The sequence below is a fragment of the Canis lupus genome, chromosome 37 (assembly GCF_003254725.2).
Source record: "Canis lupus dingo isolate Sandy chromosome 37, ASM325472v2, whole genome shotgun sequence".
Classification (NCBI taxonomy): Eukaryota; Metazoa; Chordata; class Mammalia; order Carnivora; family Canidae; genus Canis; species Canis lupus.
The window spans coordinates 12,855,117-12,880,937 of NC_064279.1; the positions used below are offsets into that span (position 1 = coordinate 12,855,117).

General features: G+C 38.6%; 1 protein-coding gene across 2 annotated transcripts in view; it reads left to right on the forward strand.

Annotated features, from left to right (window-relative positions):
* Positions 1-211: 211 nt before the first annotated feature.
* CD28 (CD28 molecule) overlaps positions 212-25,821 on the forward strand; it is a 32,500-nt gene continuing 6,890 nt past the window's right edge. For both annotated transcript variants that reach the window (XR_003134493.3, XM_025441995.3), the window contains exons 1-3: positions 212-380; positions 22,242-22,598; positions 22,840-22,964. Coding sequence is in view for 1 of the 2 variants with exons in the window: in XM_025441995.3 (XP_025297780.1) it covers positions 326-380; positions 22,242-22,598; positions 22,840-22,964 (537 nt within the window). In the remaining variant the exon portion in view is untranslated. The remainder of the gene's footprint in view (positions 381-22,241; positions 22,599-22,839; positions 22,965-25,821) is intronic.

The following is a 25,821-nucleotide window of genomic DNA, read 5'->3' on the forward strand; positions in this document are numbered from 1 at the left end:
AGCTCTGCTATGTGTGTATGGAGAATAATTCTCATGAGCCCATCATAGAGTAACTGACATTCTTTTTCAGTGACAAGAAAAGCTTGTCTTTAAAAGAAGAGGAAAAGTCTAAAGTCATCAAAACAATGTAATATCCTGTGTGAAATGTTGCAGTCATGATGCCTTGTGGTTTGAGTCCCTTGATCATGTGCCCTGAGGGAAATAAGTTGGGGGTGGCCGTGGTTGACGGAGACACTTAGGCTGTGGCAGGTGCATCCTCAGCTCCCCTCACACTTTGGGCTCCTCAGGGAGGAGGGGGCTGGAGCCCTGGACCACCGTTAGCACAATGATCCTCAGGCTGCTTCTGGCCCTCAACTTCTTCCCCTCGATTCAAGTAACAGGTAAACAATTTTGATTTCCTTTCTCCTCTAAGTTTTTCTTTCAAAGTCTTTGGTTGGCTTGGCTCATCTTAAATTTCGGACGACTTATGAAATTTGGACATTTGAAATGTAGTTTTGCTCTAACATGGCAGCCTGCTATTTAGAAACTCACTGGTCTCAGTCTACAGTATAATATTTTAGCAAACAGTCTTTGGAATTAAATAAGTTTTATTTAGCTATTAATTGACACTGCCCCAGGACGGTATCAAAATCATACTTTTTAAAAAACTTAAAACAACTGCTACAAGCAGCTTGCTTCTGAAAGCTGTGGATTTAGACTGCCAAGATTCATATCACGGATCCATTTCTTACTAGCTAAGCTTAGACTAGTATGTAAACTTTTTAAGCTCCAGTTTTATTTTCTATAAATTGGGGATGATAGTAACCTCATCTCAAGGTCATTGTGGAGATAAAATGAAATATTAATTACCTGCATGAAATGCTTAGCACAATCAGAGCTTGGCTTGCAAGATGAATGTTATAATAATCTGCATGAAATGCTTAGCACAATCAGAGCTTGGCTTGCAAGATGAATGTTAGTTGTAGTTACGATGTCTACTCGAATTGAACTGAATGTGTCAAAATAAATTTCGGAGTCATCACAGAAGGCTGCACAATATAAATGTCAATAAATTAGTTTCTTTCACAATTGGCTGAAATCTGTTATATTAGATTAAAAATCCCTTAAGTTTCCAATGATGATGATGAGGATGATACTCCTAACACTATTCTAATGGAACTCGATTTCAGATGAAAAGACCAAAGGATAGGAATGTTAATTTGTCCAAGGATATACAGATATTAGTTATTGGAGTCAGGGTCTGAACCACCTTAATCTGACTCTTCAGCCTATGCTCTTGACCATTACACTCTTCTATCTAACATGATGTGGCTTATAATTTTATAGCTCTAGATATATCCAGGGTTAAACAATCTTTGGAAAAATCACAATTCCGGACAGAAAGAGCTTGTTGCTTTGGTGGGCTGGAGACAGGTGTTTGTTCCACTTGTTCTCAGAGTAAGAAAAGTGTCTCACTTGGCTCAAGCTTTGTACTGAGTAATGAGCATATCATAATATTATAAGATAATATAAGATTGTGTGCATATAAGATTATATTATCTAATAATGTGGACATAAATAAGAGTAATTATTTTCCTCTTGAAGATACAGTGAAAAGCCAGAATCTTCAATTTTCTTTCTCATTTATTTTGGTGGGTGTGGAGACTGCATTATTTGCTGTTCTTGACATCATGTGCATGTGCTCCAAAGGGTATAATTTTCCAACCTGCACAAGTGAAATAGTTACATATGCACCCATCTATTTTGTTGCCTTCTGTGCCAGGGAGCCATTTACATACTGTGTGTATTTAAAAATGTGGCCATACAATGAAAGACATAAACTGGTTATGAGCTAGGTTATGTCCCAGTATCTGGTGCCAACTATTTAGAGCTACCAAATATATTTTAAAATAATCTTTAAAATTTATTTTAAAAAAGTCTTTAAACTGTTTTTAAGGGATCTTTACAATTTATACATTTTTTCATTTAAATTAAATTAGCCAACATACAGTACATAGTTTCAGATGTAGTGTTCAAGAATTCATCAGTTGCATTAACACCCATTGCTCATCACATCACATATCCTCCTTAATACCCATCACCCAATTACCCCATACCTTCTCCTCCACTGCGCCTCCAGCAACTGCCAGTTTGTTTCCTATAGTTAAGAGTTTCTCATGTTTTTTCTCCCTCTCTAATTTCTTCCCATTCAGTTTTCCCTCCTTTCCCCTGTGATCCTCTGCTGTTTCTTATATTCCACATATGAGTGAAACCATATGATAATTGTCTTTCTGTGATTGACTTGTTTCACTCAGCATAATACCCTCCAGTTCCATCCACGTTGATGTAAATGGTAAGTATTCATCCTTTCTGATGGCTGAATAATATTACATATATATTATATATATGTAAAATACATTATATATATTACATACATATATATACGTACACCATCTTCTTTATCCATTCCTCTGTTGTGCATGTTACTGTTATGAATGTTGGGGTGCAGGTGCCCCTTCGGATCACTACATCTGTATCTCTGGGGTAAATACTTAGTAGTGTAATTGCTGGGTCATAGGGTAGCTCTATTTTAACTTCTTGAGGAACCTCCATACTGTCTTCCAGATAGGCTGCACCAGCTTGTATTCCCACCAACAATTTAATAGGGCTCCCCTTTCTCCACGTCTTCGCCAACTTTGTTGTTTCCTATCTTGTTAATTTTAGCCATTCTGACTGGTATAAGGTGGTATCTTATGGTGGTTTTAATTTTAAACTTATTTTTAAACATATTTAAAATTTCTTAATTGTTTACACAGTACAGGATAGACCGAATAGATAGAAAGGAAAGAGAAGCCTCATTCTCACAGCAACCATTTAAGTATTTGTACACAAAATATTTTCCTGATGTGTTCTGTGGACATCCATCTGTCATCAACTCATTGAATCTCTTTTGAAAATGTTTTTTGTAAGACACAAAGCTTTATATTTTTCCTTTAGAACATTTATTGAAAGGGGGGTAGCTAAAAACCCTGTTAAGCATACACACATGGGGAACCTTTATTTTCTATTTTGAGGTGCATATATATTACAAATGCCAACTCATTCCCATAATAATTTTCAAGATTTGATGCTGAGTGGCCATCTAATGAAGTAGGCAAGGGGTAGAGAAGGCACTTCTCTCCGTAAGAAAGCTGATGAGATAAAACGACTACAGCATACAAAAATGCATGATCCGTTTTCATCAATGGTGCAAAACCTGCCGTATGCTATTTGTGTCTCTGTATTCGACCTCCAAAAAGAAATTACGGAGAAGGAAATTATCTGGTCATAGTGTAATTGTCTTCCCTAGCATTAGAGCATTAGAGAGATTTCTGGTATGTCTGTGTTAAGGTGTGTGTGTGTGTGTGTGTGTGTGTGTTTAGGAAGAGCAGTCCTTTTTCCCACTAATTTAAAAATTCTAATTCACTAGCTCACAGCATGGCTCAAAATGGTTATTCTATGGAGGTTCAACCTAACCTGATATTTCATGATTTTCATGATGCTGTAGAAAGATCTTTATGGCTAATATAAAGAAGTATAATTTAAGAGGCATGAGGAAACCTTAACTTAGACAATTCCTTTACTAAAGTTACGTGTTTTCTATGAGATTTGGGCCATTGTGCAATTGAGATCCACAAATTGAGAGGATTTTGTTGGATTTTCAAATATGAGTCCAGCTCAGAACTGTAGTTCTTTGAAAGGGAACCAATTTGTTATTGATGATAGAAGGAGTGTGGATATAATAGATGGCAATGTTTGTAGCTTTTTCAGCCAATATTGGTTATTTTTCAGCAAGGTTAATCATCCCGTATGAAGATAAAAATCAGGACAATGCCACTTATTTTTCCAAAAGAGGATTTCGTTTCATTTCTCTCAAACCTCAGCAAATAAACTGTCAGAATGGCCAGTTTGAATGTGCTTGATTTCTCCAATGCTTCTGCATTTCCCTTGGAGCTTCTTTTTCTGGCAAAGGCAGAAAGGCAGGAAGATGGTTGGTATTTATGAAAAAATCATCAGCAAAGCAAGGTAAAGATTTCATTTTTAGTTCAGCAAATGACCCCTTTGAGGTAGTTGTTCACAGAGACAAGTAATTGATCTCTTACAGGGAAGTGTTGCTCTGAGGCTGGACATAGAAAAGTAAGAGAGAGACATAAGCATCGAAAAGGCAATACAATCATCAGATTGCCAAAACTGCATGACATTCACTGCACTGTAGCCTGTTTTTTGGCTGTTAAAAAATTGACTAGGTGTTTTGTCATCTCAAGTAAATCTGATGAGCATTTCAAATGTATAGACTTTGCCTAAGATAGGATATTACTTTTTATTTTTTATGGCAACTGTCCAGAAAGGACTTCTACAACAAGGACTGTAAAGTCAATATCAATATATCAATACCAAGAAATAAAATGAGTCATTTTCACAAACTAGGAAGAGAAATTAATCCATGATTGTAACTCTGAAGCTCTCCCATTGAAACCTTTTTTATGGGTGAGGGGTGGGGGTCTTGCTCTCTTCTATTTTCATGAGTGGACAAATGCCACATGAGTACCATTCAGCTTTTATCATGTGTGGATATTTTCCTCCAAGCATTTCCTGTATGTAGTGTGCTGACATTTACAAAATGAAAAATTTTATGCCACTGATATCCTAGAAGAAAATTCTGTTTGTGGTTTATCATCTCCCAAACAATAGCTCTTTATTAACTAGTATAGGCATCAATAAGGAGACACGATTGCAAACTTTCTTGTCTACAAATCAGAGGGCAGGCAATCTTTCAAAGCACAGTTATTTTGCAGCAGGTCACTGAAAAGGATAAAAATTTTCATTTTTCCCTTTCATCTCAGTTAAATTTTTGCTTGCCTTTTTCTTCAAGAAATTTGTTACTTATGGAACTTCACAGAGGCTGGTACTGTTCTTCTCAGTAGGTGGTTTAGCTGAACCTTTGGAAAAAATGACATCTGGGTGGTTTTGTGACTTGCTGAAGGGGTCTCTGGTTTTCGAAACTGCGTTAAGGAATCTGTCTCTTTTATAGTGACTCCTTGCCTCTTTTGGCCTTGACATGGCTTTGTCATCAAAAAATGGTACCCAGAGCTTTCAGACTGAGAGTTGTTACATAAGAATGGGTCCCTGAAGCTGAGGGGAAGGTAACACAGGCCCCATGGAGAAGTGATCGCAAAGTAGGTGTCTAACTTTTTGCTTGTCACTCTCATTTTGATGACTGAACATCAGAAGAGAGGAGCCTTGGATGGGGTCAAGGGCTACTTGGTCACTTGTTAGCGGATGTGAAAAAAGAGAGTTGAAACTACTTTGGCCTTAGTATTTCAACATTAAGGTCATAGGCATCTTGACTGAACCTATGTGTCACCATATGGGTTACGTGTGTTTCTGTTTTCAGTGCTGGATGAAAACCTGCACTGTGGTGGAGAATTTCTTATTTAACTTTGAGCTGCAACTTTATCTCTGCATCACCATTACCGTCATCTTTTTCATTTGTCATCATCTTCATTATCTGTGGGACTCTGGCTACCAAGGTAACTCTGTTAATGGTTCCTGATGGTGTCATAAATGTCACCCACTCATAGTTCACTCTGACCTCTGATCTAATCGGGGGCCCTTTTTTGCAGTGTCTAAGTGAACTTTGTGGCTCACAATTCACCAAGTAATGCATTGATTACGGCAGGAACTCCTGTTCATCACCCACTCATTCACACGAGAATCTGCATTATTGACATATCTTACATTGTAAAAGTAACATAGATCCCTTGTTAGGAATGTAGGTGGGTGTTTGATTTTCTTTTCTTTTCTTTTCTTTTCTTTTTTCTTTTTTTTTTTACTTGCTGAGAAGTGGAGAGTTGTACTTTTCATTGCTTAGGGATACTTGACAGATGATGAAGAGTCAATATCACTGTGCTATGTCTGCAGCTTCCATGTAACCTGATGACTTTCTTTGATATTGAACACTACTAATAATAAGTCTACATAATTTAAGACCGTCTTTAGGAATATTGGGTCCAGAAGGTTCCACTTCTGATCCACAGACTCTGTTCCATAGAAACTGGGTGAGAAAGGGCCCATATGAGAAGAATGTTTCCTTTTACTGAAGCTCCCAGGGAGACTAAAAGGGGATCACAAGGTAACTGTTTTCTAAAGTACTAGGTTCCTCTTCTGTAAAGTGCCTCTTTCTTCTTACACTTTAGCAAGGCAGGTCTTTATTCGTGTGCTCATTCAATAGGTGTTTATTAACATCTTCTAGGTGCTAGTCTAGGTTCTATGAATGATACAAAAACCCAGTTGGAGCTTCAATGAAGTAAATATGAGAATTGTGAAATCTTTCTAGAAATTTTTTTCTTCCAATTTAGCATCATTGTTGATGATTCTCTGTTCATAATAATTTATTTTATGGCAAACAGTTATAAGCAGCAGCATCCACAGAACTGGTGAATTCAGCCACAGACATTTAGAGATGGGTAAGAATTCAGATATCTCTCAAGCTATTGAAATGGAGGTTGTGTTGATGGCTCCTAGAAGATGCTGTTAGAAAGAGGTTTTGCAACGTTTCCCAGCATTTTTTTTTGGATGATCTAAGGCTGTACCCTTCTTGATTGGCCAATCAATCTTCTCTTACATCCTAATATAAGATTCTCAAACCCAAAATTACAGCTTTACTCATCTTTCACTTTATGACCATAGTGTAAGATTCACCTCTTTTGAGGAAGTTCTCCCTGGGTATTCAGCCTTTATTATAGACTTGCAAAAGGAGTTCCAATGGGAGTGTAATTCAATATAGCAAATATTTATTAAAACCTCAGTTATATTTTAATTTCTATTGGAGTCCAAAGGAACATAAAAAGAGGAAAAGAAGTATAAAGACTTAGCACAAAAGAACTGCTTGAATAATTAACCAAGTTCTCTCTGCTTTCACAGACTATATGATCCAGTTGAGAAGATTATACATGACAGGATATAGCAGCTGGAAACAGATAACTAACTCTTGGCTACTTCTCCTACTGTTTCATGCCTTAATGACTTTGCATGCATTATTCTTGTAATCAGAAATGTCCCCTACACCTCTCACTTGAAGAAGCCTTTTCTGAAACCCTAAATAGCAAAGTGAAGGACTTCTTTCCTTCTCAGGGTTCCCAACATTTTTATTGTGCATTGATGCATCTTTTCACACCCCCCCCCACCCCCAGACTGTGAGATCCTTGTAGGCAGGATCATGTCTTAATCATCATAACTTCTTGGCACAGTGCTGGAAGCATTATAGGTGTTCAACAAATGTTTGTTGAAGAAGGAAATGAATGAGTTAGTACTAAAATGGGGAAGCATAACATTCTACTAAGATAAATATACAATAGTAATGATTTATGGAGAGTTGGGAATTGAACTGGACATTAAAGCTAGGTATGATTTGAATAGATAATGTTATTAATAATAATTGCTAGCTAATACTTATTTTGCACTTATAATGTACCGGGTACTGTTCCACCTAGCTTTCCCTATATTAAATAATTTATTCTTCCCTGAAATCTTATGAAACAGTTACTATTATTAGCTTATCTGTAAGATGAGGAAACCTGAAGTGTGGAACAAATGGAGCAACTCGCCTGTGATCACATAGCTAGTAAGTGAGTAAATCCATACACTTGCTCCCGGGTTCATATTCTTACCAACTCCCTGTTACCTCAGGAGGGAAAAGCAGTAAAATAAAGAAATTACACCAGGAATACTGTTCTTATTCTTGGCCAGGACTGAATGTGTGGAGGTGTGGAAAGATAGGGTAGAAACAGGTCAAACCAAGGACTGAATACTGATACCACAAGTTCAGACTTCATTTTCAAGGCATTGTGATGCAGCTGGAAGTTTCTGGAAGCAGGATGGTCTAGAATATGTGGAGACTAGTGGCAAAGGAAATCATGTTATAACACTCTGACACTTTGCCAGGAAGAGGGGTAGGAGATAAGAATTTGGGTAGAAAGTGTGGGAAGAGAAAGAAGTGACATTTCTGGGGAAAGTTTGAAAAGTAGAAATTCCAGGATTTTGCGCCAGGCTTTTTTTTTTTTTTTTTAAAGGATTTTATTTATTTATTCATGAGAGATACACAGAGGAAGGCAGAGACAGGCAGAGGGAGAAGCAGGCTCCCTGTGGGGAGCCTGATGTGGGACTCGATCCCAGGACTCCAGGATCATGACCTGAGCCAAAGGCAGATGCTCAACCACTGAGCCACCCAGGCACCTCTGTGCCAGGCTTTGAAAGAGAGGGAGGGATCAAGAGTGATGCCAAGGCTTTTGGCTTAATAGAGGAATGGTGGTATGACCACCTGAAATCAAGATGTTGTGCAACTGAGTTTTGGAGTAAAATAGTGTTTACTTTTAGGTACAATGAGTTTGAGTAAAGCCTTGAAATGGCAGAAAGATGTCCAGCACAAACCTGAAACTATAGAAGCAGGATAAGAAGAAAATATCTAGGAATCCTCATCTTTGGAGTAAAACTGGTATCATGGGAATGGATGACTAGTGGAAAGGAGAGAGTATAACTGTAGAAAAGCAGAGAGCTGAACTGAATCTGGAAAACTGCTCTGGTTAGGAGTCAGCCAAAGAGGGTGATGAACCAGTGAAAGAAACAGAGAATGTGTTTGGAGAGATAAAAGGAGGAAAGAGGCTCGATAGAACATCACTAAAGCCAAAGGAGGAAAGAATTTCACAGAGAGTGCTTAGTAGTATTAACTGTATAAGGGAAGAAGTGAACAGTGGCTTGGGAAGGCTATTGATTTTGACTAAAAGGAGGCCAGTTGGGACTTTTGAGCTTAGAATGGTGGGGAAGGAAGATAAGACTTCAAAAGGTCAAGAAAAAGTAGAGGGGAACAAAATAGAGAAAGAGAGGAAATTGCTAGGTAAAATGAAGACAGTTGGGAACTTCTATCACCTATAGTGTTCACCATTTCTTGTACATGGTAGGTATGTAATAAATATTTGCAAACAGTATCTCCCTGTGTTTTTTCGATCAAGTATGTAGTACTTGCCCTTGGCTTTAGAGAGGCCATGTCTGTTATTCTACCCCTTGCCCTCTTTTTTTCAAACTTAAAAGCTAAAGCCACTGATTTCTCAAGGTTGGGGGGATATGACTAGGAGTTTTAGTCTGTTGATCTGTGACAAAACTTTTCTAGGCCTTCATTTCCTTGTCTAATACATGAGGGGATTGGACTTGAAGACATCTCAGATCTGTTTCTGGTTTAAAAATGCTCCTTATGTGGAATAAAAATGCTAGCTTTTATCGGTTTTAACATGACAACTCAACCACTCCACTCCTTGGTGGATGCTCATCATAAGATCTGAGAGAGAAAATACAAAGAACTGCCAAGCAGCCATCTCTGAAATTGCTCGGAGAGATTGCAAACCATGATGTTAGGTACAAAGATGCTTAGAGATTGTGGCAGGACTTGGCCTTTGCTCTTTCTCCTCCGCCTTCCTATGTAATATTAAGCTTCCACATAGTAATTATTTTTCAAACTTTTAGGTCATGACATTAGGCTAGAAGATTCTGTATGTGCCAAGGTGGCCCCGCGGAGGCTCTTTGGAGATGTAAGATTGAATTATTGTCATATTATTTATGGAGGATAATATAAAGCCCTGGTTACTTACTATTTGGACTACAGGCACCCTTTTAGGGTAATAAAATTGGATATTTGGGAACGGTTTGGCAGCTTCCATGTGAGTTCAGGTGCTCTGCTTTGTTGGCCTTTTAGAGTATTCTTCTAGTACAGGAGCTGAGAGGACAACTGTAGACCTTTGAATTGTAGAGGCTGGGTCACATCACATCCATTTACATTGCTTTGTTTAGGAAGTTTCAGTCCTGGAGCGTTTATACCCTGTACTGCTGGGCAGTGTCTCTGAGCATTAGGGATAGATGATGCAGGAAATGGCTTTCAGCATGTTTAATATTAACTGTCATCCTGATAGAGATGACATCCTGATATACATATCTGGCTTTTTTGAGCTCGAGTCCAACACATCTAACTCTTGGAGCTTTCCTGCAGGATGCTTTACTCATCCCTCAAGCCTAGGATATTTAAAACTGAACCCAACAGCTTTTTTCCAAACAAATTGCCTCTCTTCACTTAACCTAATTTTGCCAGCAGTGCTTCTACTTTCACCCTCATGCAGCCCACAAACTCTGTTATTTTTTATTCTTGTTCACCTCCAGTGAGCACAACCAAGTACCATTCCGTGTCTGTTCTTTCCATCCCAGCTGCCCCTTCTGCACCTCAGGCCCTGTGAGCTCACATCAAAGCTATTGCAACAGCCTCCCGATTGGTCACAGTCTCCGTACTACCCTCTCTCCAGCTAGTGCCCTCTGCGCTACTGTGCTAACTTTCCCAAAGGGGCACTTATCACCCTATTCTCAATTCAGGTGTCTTTAAAGTCTCCTGTTGCCTTTCTAGTAAAATCCATGTGCCTTTCTTGGCATTAAAAGCTCTCTTTTATTGGTATCAGGCATCTTTACCTATTTCCTCTTTGTGTAAATGGAATGCTCTGTTGGTCCCCAATAAATCTTTATATTAAAAGTTATTTCCTTCATCTTAGTCCGACTTATGGCCCAGCTAAAGACCAGTCTGTCTGCATAAAAACCTCCAAATAATCTTGTCTGGAAACAAGGCCTCTTTTATATGACTGTCCGTACTATGGCTTTGGAGTATAGCTAATTGTGTATTTACCTTAGGATTTTTCCTAGAAGAAAGAGGGTGCATCTTTTATATCTTCCATCTCCCCAAAACCTAGTATATTTGGCTCTATTATTTATTTACTGAATAAATGCATGACTTTGTCATGGCAGAAGTCAGGATACCAAAGAACAATTTTCTGACACATTGAAATTTCTATTCTGAAAGTACTCATTGACCATTTTGATAATTTTTCTCTCTTCATAATTAATGACTAAGTACTCAGTTGGGACTTTTTGCTACTGAACTATTTGACCTTTGAGTTACTTTCTGACAGTTGCATGAAGCACAATAGTTATTTAAAAGGACAAGAACAAATGTCCTCTACACTACATGTCTTCCTCTGTACAAACATGGATGAGGGTGAAACACGGAGCTTAGATTGGTGCTAGTTAACAGCAGCTTATTGAGTAAATTTATTAGGTTTTCATTTCTATTTTTATTCCTACTTATCTGTAGACATTTGTATTTGCTTAACCAAGGTCTCTAGATTTTGTATAAAAATCACCAATGTGCTTGACAGAACTGATAGTTGTACACACACAATCTTGGGCAGGGCTGGTCCCATGGCCTGTTTCTCTGAACAAAGTCATTGCATCTGTCATGGTGGCCTTCTCTATACAATTCTCTTTCCTTCTGGTTCTGGTAACCTCATCCTGGTCATGCCCTTTTATACCTAAGGGTTGTCATAACTCTGCTTCCATGAGCTATAGTTTCTAGCAATTGTCTTGTGGTTCCACACCTTTGCCAACAGTCCTTTTGTAAATAAATCTTCCTCCTGTTACCCAATTTTGAGTGTGCTGCCTGTTTTCTGCTGGAGTCCTGAATGAGACAACATATATGTATACACAACATGCCTTTTCAAAGCCCTTTTTTAGGGGGAGCTTTCCTTAAATCTTTATTCCTTGTGAAAATGGGGAGAGTTTCAAGATGACAGCCATTGGAAAACCAGAGAGAATGATCGCAAAGTTATTTTGAAAATGTAATGTGTGTTACTTTTTTTTTTTTCATTTTAACATGAATTTCAGAGAGTCTGGAGCCATTTAAGGTATACTAGGTCATTCATAGCTTTTTTTTTTATCTTCCTAGTAGCTCAAAGAAGATGGCGAAATCTGATGAATGCTTTGTACTCCTCTTTCTCACATCTGTAGGAGACTGAGCCACCAGCTAGAGTTACCAGAGCCACAGACAGAGGAAAGAGCCACTTTCCTCCCAGAAGGCACAGTTGGTCTCACAGGTTCCTGAGCAAACACTGGGTTGGCCTGTGAGCAAGCCTACCCTTTATGGAGCCTAAAAAGGAACAAGTGGTCAAATGGCCACGTGTTGAAGGGTATCCTAGGCCTGAACAGGAAATACACTCAGAGGAAAGTTACAGTAACTTCACCAACTCTGTGGTCAGGAGGGAGGTACTCTATGCCAAGGAAACCAGTGTCATCTTTGCATTGTATTCACAAACACCACAGGGCAAGATGGTTGAAAATAGAAAGCTTTCATTTTCTTTGGTTCCTGCCTGACACATTAAATTCTGTTCAGTCAGGATTTTAAAAAAGGAAACGACGTGATTAGGATCTTACGACCTGATTTTTAAGCTGCAAGAGAAACTGATTGTGATGTGCAAGAGATAGAACCCAATAAAGTTCTTAGGAGGTTCCGAAAGAAAGTCACGTTGCTAACTAAAGACCTATTATATCTCCTTTTACTGCTTCCTTTATGTCTCAATGCAAATGTCAGTTTTGAGTGCTGTCTACTCCACTCTCTGGGTCACTAGTCTTTAGGTGCCATTCTGTTTCTCTATGATGCTACAATGGAGAAAAGGAAAGATGGCATATTATAAATTAAACATGATAAATATATGTGATTCACAAAGGTCCCGAGTTTAAGAATTTGCCCAATGAGGCTTAGACTGAAAAGTGACTTTATGTATTAACTGATTTCATGTTCAGAGTGTTGCATGATTGTTGGTTGTGGATCTGAAATAATATATAAGAGATATTCCATGTGACAGTATTTATTGTCTGTAGACCTTATCTGTGATCCATCTATGACCTTCAGGAAGTCTCTGAAATCATAAGCAAAATGTTTTGTGCGTGTGCATTACAAAGTTTGGAAACATACTTTTTCTAAATATGGCCATGATATCAAGTGAATCTGCTGAACACAGAAAGTTGGTTTCCTATTCATTCATGATTTCAAACATTATTCTTCGAAACATAAATAAATAATCTTAGCTCTTCCATTATTTGTGTGACCTTGTTTAAAAAGTCATTTACCTTTTTTTTGTTTTCAGTTGTCTCTTCTATAAGGTTTGACTTAAATCATCTCCAACATTCCTTCCAACTGAGCACTTTTTCCAGGATGGTACTCCAGCAAAATGGTGGAGAAAATGGAGTTTAACTTAGTTTTGTCCCGATTCCATTCCATTTATTCCCCTACTCAATGTTTTTTTCCTCCCTAACTCACTTCTAGTACCATCCAATTATCCATCCAACTTTGAGAAGATCTAGAATCAATCACTGAAATTGTGCTGAAATTTTGACGTAACTGAAGAGAGGGAAAAGAACAATAAATTAGAAATCATGAAGCATGAGCCAAGTCCTAAAGGTCACTTGTCCTATAAACTTTGGCAATTTGACCTCTTTTTTTTTTAAGATTTTATTTATTTATTCATGAGAGACACAAAGAGAGAGAGGGGCAGAGATAGAGGCAGAGGGAGAAGCAGGCTTCATGCGGGAAGCCCTACATGGGACTCGGTCCCGGGTCTCCAGGATCATGACCTGGACTGAAGGCAGCGCTAAACCGCTGAGCCACCCGGGCTGCCCATTGTTTGACCTCTTTAACTTCAGTTTCCCCATCTGTGAGATGGGCATAAAGATGACCATCCTATTTATTTATTTCACAGGTTAATACGGAGTTCATATGAGATAAAATAGGAAAAAGCACTTTGTAGCCCTATGAATGTAGGCCACAATTACTAATTTAAATCAATGTGTTTCCCACATTGCATTTTAGGCTTCATCTTCTTTTGAAATCCAACCTTGCTGTGAGGAAGGGACCGAGTTCCTTCTCTGGTGCTTGGAACCACACCTGAGAGATGGTTATCCACTCTTTTTTTTTTTTTTTTTTTTGGTTATCCACTCTCTTGTGCAGAGAGTTGACAGTTATTAATATAGTAATTGACTCTTTTACAATAGACAAAAAGAGATTTTTGTTTTTTTTTTTTTTTGGTAACCAATTCTCATGGAAGCACAAGTAACTTCCAATTTTCTAAAAGTCAACTGTATCACAAGATTCAAGATTATCTGTGGGAAATCTTTTAGCTCTCACTGACTTACTTATAAGGGGCAGATAAGTACCTTTTCACCTCTAATCTTACTCTTCATGTTGCCTGTTGTTAAGGAGGAGTTGTGAGGGAAAGAGGTTTGAGGTTACAGCTTCCTGCCTCCACACCTTTAGCTGATTTAGCTGCTAGGAAAGGCTTTGAAAGCAAAGCACCAAATTCATCATCAAAACAACTTGTCAATTCAGTTAGAGAAATGTCAGCCAAGCGAATCTTTTGATACCAGAAGCAAATATAATTGATGGATTGAGAATGTTTCCCTTTTAATGCAGTTGATTTGACCTAGGTGGATCTTGCCTAACTACTCACAAGAAGGAAAACCAAATATCCACAGGGAAAGGCTAGTTCTGCTAAGATCAAATTAACCTGAGAAGGGTGCTTTTCACTTGACATGAACTAAAAAGTAAAAAGGAATCAAATACAAGTTAGTATGGGGAAGCTAAATATTTCTCTAGTTTCTTCTGAGTCTGGGTACGTTCTTAAATTTTACAATGTATTCATAAATTATTTGAAGTCCCGTGGATTCCCTGATACTCAGAAAACTAAAATACATTTCAAAGCCAAATATCATTTGATGTTTCCGTTATTGGTAGCTGTGACTTATCCATGTTAATATTCCACTCCCATTGAGTAAGGGGTATGCATTTTCAGTGCTCTATTTTAAGAAAAAAATAAGAATTATTGTACCTACTGTAAGTTATAATGATCATGAATATAATGATATATTCAATATTATTTAGAGAAATTGGTTATCTTTTTCTACCACCAAAAGTGAATTTCCTTCAGTTAGTATCTCTCTCAAAGCAGATGAAGATTTTGAAGTCCTATAAGATGGTTTCTTACTTAGGCTTCTCGTGAATGATTGACATGAACCAAGGTGGGACCAAGGGCTATCAGGGTATAAGTGTTGAAAACAAGAAGTTCTATCAGCCAATCCTTAACTTGGGTTGAACCCTAAGCTAGAAGACCATTGCCACACCCTAGAACATATTTGGCAAACTACATGAAGCACAACACCTAACTTTAAAATTATGTGTTGATATGGAAGACACAAAAGGAAACATTGACAAATACATTGGGCATCTCTTTTTCATCAAATGGCCACATAATCAATATTTTTCAAGCTCTTTCCAAATAAAATATTAGTACAAGGAGTCAAACAAAAAAAGACTTTTCCTTCCCCTTTGTAGTTGTTGGATGCGCCATTAACCAGGAGAATATTGAATATATAATGGTCAGTCAAGACACTGAGATCTTGAATTGCTCTTCTCTGAGAGATTTCTCAATTTACTGAAGTAGAATGGGTTCAGAGAAATCCCCTTAATCATGCTGAGGTTTGAGTTTGGAGGCCCCATGATGAACAACAACAACAACAAAAAACCGTCTATCTTCTAGTTACCTCACTATACCATGCTTTGTGAAGGACAAACCAGTTCAGGAGAGAAATCCACCATTTCTCCCTTGTGAAAACAGAAAATAGTAAACTAAGCTCCACGGAGTCAGCTGTGTCCCCAGAAACCTTGAGGTAACTAGTATTTTCTTTGCAGTGATCTCATAGGCTAGAAGATTGTCTTTTTCATAGCCCAGATATCTAAACTTCACCTCAGTTTCTCATAATGAGTGAAGAAGAGTTGTAGGCAAAAGAAAAACAAACAGTGTCACTTACTAGCTGGTCTGTATGGCGTGAGGATAATCATTTTTAGCTCCTTCTCTCTCCCTCACCACATCTAAGCCAATGCTGAGTTCTGTCAGTTTTAACCTATAAATATTTCTTGAGTTCATCCACTTCTCTGTAACCATAGTTCAGGCCCTTGTCACCTCATGCCTAGGCCACTACGATTGTAACCTAACTGGTCTCCATGTTTTAATACTTATGCCCTTCAAATTTACCTTCCACGTTTTTACCAAAGGGGTATATATACAATGAAATCATCTTTTGCTTAAGATGCTTCAATAGGCCCAAGCTGTGAACCATGCTTGTTTTGCCAATCTTGTCTTTTGTAAGTCATGGTCCAGCAAAACTGGGAGGCAGCTATAATTCCCTACATCTGCCTTGCTCTTTCTCACCTCCTTACCTCCTCGGCACAGACTCTTCTTTTTCTCTCTTCGTATTGTATTCCCTGTGGTCTATTCCATGTACCATTACCTCACGCCTTATTCTTGACCACACCCTTTCCTACTTCACTTCACCCCCCTGACACAAAGACTCATCTTGCTAGGCTTTTACTTAATAAACATGTTGAATAAATGTATGCATGCTTCAACACTCAGGTCAGCAGTCACTTTTAGAAATCCTTAGCTTGTTCTCCAATTGCCCACAGAAATGCTGGAGTGATACAAGGCAACATATTAAGCAAACTACTGAAGTATAGATACTAGAGCTTCTCTTCTTCCCTCTCCCTCTCCTCTCTCCACCTCACTGTGGGTGCTGGGAGAAGGAAACCAATCTGGGTCACAATTAAGGGTTTCTCTCCAGCTTTCTTCAGTTTCCCTGGTTATGCTCCCTTTTATTACCTTGGCAAAGAAGTTCTCTTCTCATTTTTTTCCTTATATCAGACCTCGAAGACACAGTGGGAAGAATTTGGCCTCCCCTCACAACAAAATCTGAAATAATTAGTAACAGAAACAATCTCTTGGAGGGCTCAGTAAGCAGAAATACCTACACCTAACCTGGACTCCCTGAAAAGCAGGGGGAGATGCTGACATTTCTTGCTGGGTTTGGTTCTTCTAATCAGAACTGGCCCAGTGACTCTTTTAAGTAAACAAAGAATAAAACCAAGCAAAATAAAACACAATAAAAAACAAGTCAAATTTCCCTATCATGACAGGCTGAACCTTTTGATTCCTTACATGTGCTTTTCAGTGCTTTTCGAGAGTGTGTTTGAATGAATAATACATTGAATGAACAATGAAGCTAACATTGTTGAGACACAAATTTTGAGTAAGGATTTAATGAGATGGTAATCAGACTTTGCTGCTGATAACCATGATACAGTCAGATTACCATCTTTCACTTATTGATTATTTAATGAGATTCTATTATTCACAAAGTTGTATACAAAGAAATATAACAGATTGTCCTTGCTCACAGAAGACCCAGAAACTGGAAGTCTAGAGGAAATAAACACACACAAATGAAAAGCTCAAAGCATATGAAACAAGGGGCATTCAACATGTATAGCCTGACCAAATGGCAAATGAGTGATACAGATAGTAATCATTTTGAGATCTGAGAAGGGAGAAAAACTCTAGGCCATGAAATTAGTTAACAAAGTACGGAAAGATTAATGCATAGACAGTATGTTGCTGAGATGTTGACTTAAACAATCTGGCTAGTTGGGAGGATTGGGTTTGAGGAGGTGAGCCTGGAAAAGCCTGTGGAGGCCCATGAATTAAGGATGAGAAACGAGTTTTCAATTGTTAAATCACTGGTTCTCGAACTTGACTGCAAATTAGAATCTCCTGAGAAACTAAAAATACTAATGTCTGGGTCCTCTACACGGAGATTCTAACTAAATTAGCTGGGGAATCAAGGGTTTTTAAAATTGCAGCTGATTCTAATATACTGTCAGCTTGAGAAATCTGTTTTTTTTTTTTTTTTTTTAAGATTTTATTTATTCATTCATGAAAGACACACAGAGAGAGGCAGAGACACAGGCAGAGGGAGAAGCAGGCTCCATGCAAGGAACCCGACGTGGGACTTGATTCTGGGACTCCAGGATCAGGCCCTGGACCGAAGGCAGGTGCTAAACCCCTAAGCCACCCGGGCTGCCCTGAGAAATCTGTTACATGGTTGTGATTTTCAACCCCAACTAAATATTAGAATCAAAGGGGGAAATTTTTATGACAATTCTAAAGATGATCCATAGATGGGAAAAATATTTGTAAGTCACAAATCTGATAAGGAACTTGAATCAAAATTTGAAAGAACTCTGATAAAAAGGCAACCCAGTTGGGGGCAAATGATCCAAATAAACATTTTTCTAAAAGGATAGACAAATACTTAACAAGCACATTAGAGGGGATCCCTGGGTGGCTCAGTGGTTTAGTGCCTGCCTTCAGCCCAGGGTGTGATCCTGGAGTCCTGGGATCGAATCCCACATTGGGTTCCCTGGATGGAGCTTGCTTGCCTGCTTCTCTCTCTGTCTCTGTCCCTCTGTCTCTCATGAATAAATAAATAAAAATTTAAAGAAGCACATAAAAAATGCTCACCATCATTAGTCATTTGAGAAATGGGTATCAACCCACAATAAGATACTGTTTCATATCCACCAGAATGGCTATAGTAAAAAAAAAAAAAACGAACAATAACAAGTGTTGGCAAGGAGGTGGAGAAATCAGAATCCTCACACACTGGTGGTAGAAATGTTAAATAGTGCAGTTGCTTTGGAAAACAGTTTGTCAGCTCCTCAAAAAGTTAGACAGAGGGCAGCCTCGGTGGCGCAGCGGTTTGGGGCGGCCTGCAGCCTGGGGTGCGATCCTGGAGACCCCGGATCGAGTCCCGCATCGGGCTCCCTGCATGGAGCCTGCTTCTCCCTCTGCCTGTGTCTCTGCCTCTCTCTCTCTGTGTCTATGAATAAATAAATAAAATCTTAAAAAAAAAAGTTAGACAGTTACTGTATGATCTAGCAATTCCACTCCTGGTACACACCCAAGAGAACTGAAAGCATATGTCCACACAAAAATATGTATATGAATGTTCATAGCAGTATTATTCATAATAGCAAAAAAGTGAAAGCATATGATGAATGGAAAAACAATGTGGTATATCTATACAACAGGATATTATTTAGCCATGAAAAGGAATAAAGTTCTGATACATTTTACAACATAAATGAACCCTGAGAACATGATGCTAAGTGAAAGAAGCCAGATGAAAAAGGCCATATATTGTATGATCCCATTTATATGAAATGCCCAGAATAAGCAAATCCATAGAAACAGATAATAGTTCAGTAGTTGCCAGAGGCTAGAGGGAAGGAGGAACGGGGAGGGGGGGCGGGTTGCTAATGGGTATGGGATTTCTACTTGGGGGCAATAAAAATACAATATTCTGGAATTACTGGCAATCTATTTGTAATTTGTGAATATAATAAAAACCACTGCCAGAGGGAAGGCAAGTGGAGGAATGGGCAAAATGGGTGAAGGGGAGCAGGAGATATGGCTTCCACTTGTGGAATGAGTAAGTCATGGGAGTAAATAGTGCAGCATAGGAAATACAGTCAGTAGTATTGTAATATTGTTGTGTAGGACAGGTGGTAGCTACACGGTGATGAGCTTAGCATAACTATAGAGTTGTTGCATCTGTATGTGATACACCTGAAACTAATGTAACGTTGTGTATCAACTATCCTCAAAGAAGACATAACAAAATGCAATCGCTGAATTGTATACTTTAAAAGGGTGAATTTTATTTACTTGTTTAATTTATTTTTGTATATTTTTTTATTGGAGTTAGATTTGCCAACATATAGCATAATACCCAATGCTCATCCCATCAAGTGCCCCCCTCAGTGCACGTCACCCAGTCACTAAAAGGGTGAATTTTAAAAAAAGAGTGGCTTTATGATACCTGAACTATATCTCAATAAGTTGTGTAAAATAAATGAGAAAAAAACAATACAAATCCCTTCTCCAGGCCAGCAAAGACTAATTAAATAAGAATTTCTGGAAATGGGATCTGGACGTAGGTTTTTTATTTTTTATTTTATTTATTTATTTATTTATTTTAAGTTCTTAATGTGTAGCCGGTTGAGAACAATGCAGGTGATGAAAAGCTACTAGTGACTTAATTCTATTCATCTCCCTTTTTCCCAAAGTAAAAACAAAACACCTGAGCACTTGAATGCAAATCCAGGTTAAACTTTAGGTTTTATTTTAATAGATTTTTATTTTATTTGGCTCTTCAGTGTAGGTATGTGGGGTATTGCTTCAAAAAATCTTTTTTTAAAAAAAATGCAAACAGGTAGACAATTATTAGCATACCTTAAAATAATGGCTTTTTTTTTTGGTTTGTATTAAATTTTGAATCAGAGACACAAAGCCATTCATTATTTTAGAGTAACAGAAAATTTAGAGAAATTTGCAAAGTTGATTCTTAGTGGTTAAGTGGTCTATTTCTCAGGTGGTCATAGTTTACTTGGGTTTTTAGTTGTAGCTTTACTCACCATCTGTTCAGCGATTTTAGACAAATCATCTAATGTTTCTAGGCCTCATGTCATTAAAAAAAGGAATATATTATCGTGTGCCAGGCAATGGGATCTAGTGGGAAACAAGAGGGAATAGATGTGTTCTCTTCCTCATTTAGGTTATAATACCAACTTCAGATACTTTGCTTTGAAAGTGAAGAGATTGAACTAGATAGTCTCCATATTCTTTGATCATTTACTGAAATAGGATAAAGGTAGAAAAATGGGGTAGATGGGACGCTTGGGTGGCTTAGCAGTTGAGCGTCTGCCTTTAGCTCAGGGTGTGATCCTGGAGTCCTGGGATCGAGTTCCACATCAGGCTCCCTATGTGGAGCTGCTTTTCCCTCTGCCTGTGTCTTCCCACCCCGAACTATGTCTCTCATGAATAAATAAATAAAATCTTAAAAAAAAAGAAAAAGAAAAATGGAGTAGAGGGGGAGCTCTTGTATACCTCTTCTATCTCCCATGAATTAAGGGAACAAAATGTGAAGAAGTTCTTGAGAAGGCTTCTCACAATTTGCTATGGAAGGTAAGTTAAACTCTTTGGTTATGTTTTCTCTTACTCTTCTTCATCCCACTCTTGGAATGGCCAATAAACAAAGTCCCAATGTTTCATTTGAATTCCTTCACAAAAGCCTATATCACAACGTAAAACCAAATCAATTTGTGTATCTATGTCAGGTGTTAAAAAGCCATTTCCAAGGATTCCACTCAATCAGGAAGATAACACAATTAGCATGATTAACATCTTTGGAATCTTAGTACAAATTCAAGAATTCCAAATGTTCCAACTCTCTGGAGAAAGTCCATGGTATTTTGATAGGGATTGCATTAAATGTGTAAATTGCCCTAGATGGCATTGACATTTTCACAATATTAATTCTTCCAATCCATGAGCATGGAATATTTTTCCATCTCTTTGTGTCTTCCTCAATTTCTTTCAGAAATGTTCTGTAGTTTTTAGGGTATAGATCCTTTACCTCTTTGGTTAGGTTTATTCCTAGGTCTCTTATGCTTTTGGGTGCAATTGTAAATGAACCCTCTTGCACTGTTGGTGGGAATGTGAACTGGTGCAGCCCCTCTGGAAAACTGTGTGGAGGTTCCTCAAAGAGTTAAAAATAGACCTGCCCTACGACCCAGCAATTGCACTGCTGGGGATTTACCCCAAAGTTACAGATGCAGTGAAACGCCGGGACACCCGCACCCTGGTGTTTCTAGCAGCAATGTCCACAATAGCCAAACTGTGGAAGGAGCCTCGGGGTCCATCGAAAGATGAAGAATATGTGGATAAAGAAGATGTGGTCTATGTATACAATGGAATATTCCTCAGTCATTAGAAATGACAAATACCCACCATTTGCTTCGACGTGGATGGAACTGGAGGGTATTATGCTGAGTGAAATAAGTCAATCGGAGAAGGACAAACATTATATGGTCTCATTCATTTGGGGAATATAAAAAATAGTGAAAGGGAATAAAGGGGAAAGGAGAAAAAATGAGTGGGAAATATCAGAAAGGGAGACAGAACATGAGAGACTCCTAACTGGGAAACAAACAAGAGGTGGTGGAAAGGGAGGTGGGGGGGGGTGGGGGTGACTGGGTGAGGGGCACTGAGGGGGGCACTTGATGGGATGAGCACTGGGTGTTATGCTATATGTTGGCAAATTGAACTCCAATTAAAAAAAAAAAAGAATTCCAAATGTAGAGCTGTGGTGATTAGTGCCAACAGAAGGCCACATTCTGCCCTTCAAGTGAAAACATGCTCCATCATTCCATTTAAAGGAGGATGAAAATAACATCAAAATGTAAACTTTTAGACTCTCAGTATAATTATCTTTCAAAGAGTGCCTGCATCTTCATCTGCCAAGAGAAAGCCTTTGCTGGAGATCTGTTTATTTTGTTAATATATCTTGATTAAAAAAAAAAAAGTCCTCATGCCCTTATTCTAAGTAATTCACTCTGATTTTTCCTTCTTCAGAAAACAAGATTTTGGTGAAGCAGTTGCCCAGGCTTGTGGTATACAACAATGAGGTCAATCTGAGCTGCAAGTATACCTACAACCTCTTCTCAAAGGAGTTCCGGGCATCCCTTTATAAGGGAGTAGATAGTGCTGTGGAAGTCTGTGTTGTGAATGGAAATTACTCCCATCAGCCTCAGTTCTACTCAAGTACAGGATTCGACTGTGATGGAAAACTGGGCAATGAAACAGTGACATTCTACCTCCGGAATTTGTTCGTTAACCAAACGGATATTTACTTTTGCAAAATTGAGGTCATGTATCCACCTCCTTACATTGGCAATGAGAAGAGCAATGGGACCATTATCCATGTGAAAGGTAACAAGCAACCCTACGAGTGCACCACTCTAAAGTAATGGTTTTCAATGGCAGTCTTGAAAACTAGGTCATGATCCGTGGTGGGGTTGGCTAAATCCCAAAGAGGAAGTTTACACATTTTGTACTAGTGACATTTTGCATATTTTGATCCCTTTCCCATTCTTCCATAATGTACAGAAGGAAGGAAATGTACACAAGTGCCATTCCCATGTTGTTTAACTCACTCTATTCTATTTTTCAGAAAAACATCTTTGTCCAGATGAGCTGTTTCCTGATTCTTCTAAGCCATTTTGGGCACTGGTGGTGGTTGGTGCAGTCCTAGTTTTCTATAGCTTGCTAGTAACAGTGGCTCTTTGTGCCTACTGGGTAAGAGAAGCAACACTGCTTTTGTGTGACTTTCGCACTGCATGTGTATCTGAACATGTTCAAGAATTTTGCCTATGTCGTTCATTTTCTGTTTAACATGTGTGATTGCTGTTATTTCCCTGGTAGGTTTGGGTAGATTCTCTTCTAGCCTGTTCAGCTTTATCTGACATGAAAATCTAATGTGAATTCTATTTTCTAGAAGGCACTATTTAGGTGGCCAGGCAGATTAAGAAGCTAAATGGGTAATTTGAGAGTAGAGGGTAGGGGGTGGGAGTCTTAGGGCCAGTTGCTTTTCTTCTCATTTTGCAAGATCATGATTACATATAAAATCGTTTTAATATATACATATGGATAAAAATCCAAGCAACTTGGGAATCTAGGCGCTGAAACCAATGAACAGTTTTGGTTCAGGGCCAAAAATTGTGAGAAATTTGGCTACTGAAATTATGCATTCAAACCTAGCAAAGAAACTAGGTCTGTTTATTTGAGTCATATTTTTATCTCCTCTGAAGCAGTTGAGTTTCATGAGGCCAAGTATGGTTGCTGTCATTTTGAAACTATAATGGGAGTTAGACTTTTCTGAGCTCTCAGCACTGAACTAGAGTTTACCAATTTGTGCATATGTTCATGTAATGAACTTGACGTATTTTTCTTTACCTTCTTCAAAGTTGAAGTTTTGAACACATCTTGATGACCATATCTACTATTAAGATGGGATTCCCTTATCAAGTATCTTTCACTTACTTAGAAACCCCCCTTTCTCATGTACATGGTGTGGAACAGAATATCTCCTGCATTGATTCCATGTTGTCTTTGAATTATTTTTCTAAAGTTAGATGCATGTATGAGTCATTTCTTCAATAAGAAATGAATGCTCCCCAAGGATAAAGGACCATTTCTCTTGATATTCACCATCCATTTGGTATAAACATATTTAATGCTTAATGAGTGCTTATAAAATTGATGACTTGATAACCCCCATAAAGGCCAAACTTAGGACTTAAATGAACATATCTTTAAGGCACATTCTGTACATTCAACTAATCTATATAAAGGCCAGTGACTTCTGGAACCCATGCCAGATGAAACCATCCTGTTGACTATAGACTTGGTCCTGGGAGAGGTAGGTGGAGGTGAGGAGGGCCACATTGGGTTCATAGTCATTTCAATAATAGATCCAGCCCGAAATCCTTTATTTTTTTTTATAAAGATTTATTTAATTGAGAGAGAGGGAGCATGAGCGTGTGAGTGGGGAGAGGGACAGAGGGAGAGACTCCTCAAGCAGACTCCCTGCTGAGCGCAGGACGTGGGGCTCAATCTCATGACCCATGAGATCATGACCTGAACTGAAACCAAGAGTCCGATGCTTAACCGACTGAGGCACCCAGGTGACCTGACTGAGATGCTTTTAAACTCTGTTGGCCTGTTACCAAAGTTTGCCTCTCAATCGTTCCCCACATGTTCCTCATATTTTGGAAGATTTCGGGGGCAGATGGACATTTTTTAGGCTGCCTGTGGCCTAATCTGTACGTTTTGCAGCATAGGGAGCAAAGTGGCTGTTTATTCCTGGAAATCCTTTATGCTACCTATCAACTTGATATTTACCAGTCTTGCCTCCTCCAAGTTGCCCAACCCTGGTAACCTGTTATATAGAGATATATTACCTAAATTCTTCCTCTGATGTCAGTTGAGTCCCTCATCTTTCTGGATCTTGGGGTCTTCATACAAGGTACCTTCCTACTTTGAACCTCTTTGGTGTTTGCCAATGATTTTAGAATTTACAATCTTCATCCTTATTTTTGATTCTTGGGAATTTCAACTTCTTAATCTAAAATATAGATGCAGTGGCTTTCTGGGTATACTTCCAGGATAGGTGCTCCCTTGTAATACACTGACCTAGGTCAGTGTAATTTATAGCTTCCCAGGAAGTAGTTTTGGGAATTACTTTAATTTTAGTGGCCAGAAGGGTGCTACTCATCATTTAAAACTTGTAAATATGCATTAGAATATCAGTTACTATAATTAGGCACTAATTTGCTCAGTGGCTTGAATCACGTGGAGGAACAAAAGCCAATTCTCATTTTCAGTGAATTTAACCAGTTTACTTTGTTTGTTTGTTTATATGTTTTTTGAAGATTTTATTTATTTATTTAAGAGAGAGACAGCACAAGCAGGGAGGAGTGGCAGAGGGAAAAGGAGAAGAAGCAGGCTCTCCACTGAGCAGAGAGTGGGATGTAGGGCTTGATCCCAGGGCCATGAGATCATGACCTGAGCACAAGGCAGACGCTTAATTGACTGAGCCACCCAGGCACCCTAAACAGCTTACTTTCAATTTGGAAGCATCATGGATGCTACGGGTTTTTTTTTTTGATAGCTCTGTTTGCTTTGTCTTGATAAAACTTACTTTGGTCTTACTCTGTTTCATTAGGTTCCCTGTGAATTAGGAAGAGCCAGTGGTTGGCATGATCTCATCTTCTGTTGCCTCTTGTAGTTAATTAGGTTGTCCAATAAGAACCCGTTATTTGTATCTCAACCTAGGTCTTTGTACTTTCTGTAAAGGGTATGAAATATATATTTATATTTCATAGGATAACACAGCACTTTCCCCTTGGCCCATCTTTTCTTGCTGCTATTACTGTTTATACCTTGTTGACCTAGGCCACCAGGCCATTAGGGATCCCTAGAGTTTAGCCATTTCCTGGGTCTTATTCTGGAAGCCTATTTTCAGCTGGTCTTGGTGTAAGCTGCTGTTTTCTGGAACTTCCTGAGGGCTTGTGATGTGCTATCGTAGGCAGTTGTATGCTGAGTGGGTTTCTGGGAGCAGCTGCACATTCTATCCCAGTTCTTGACCTGTTGC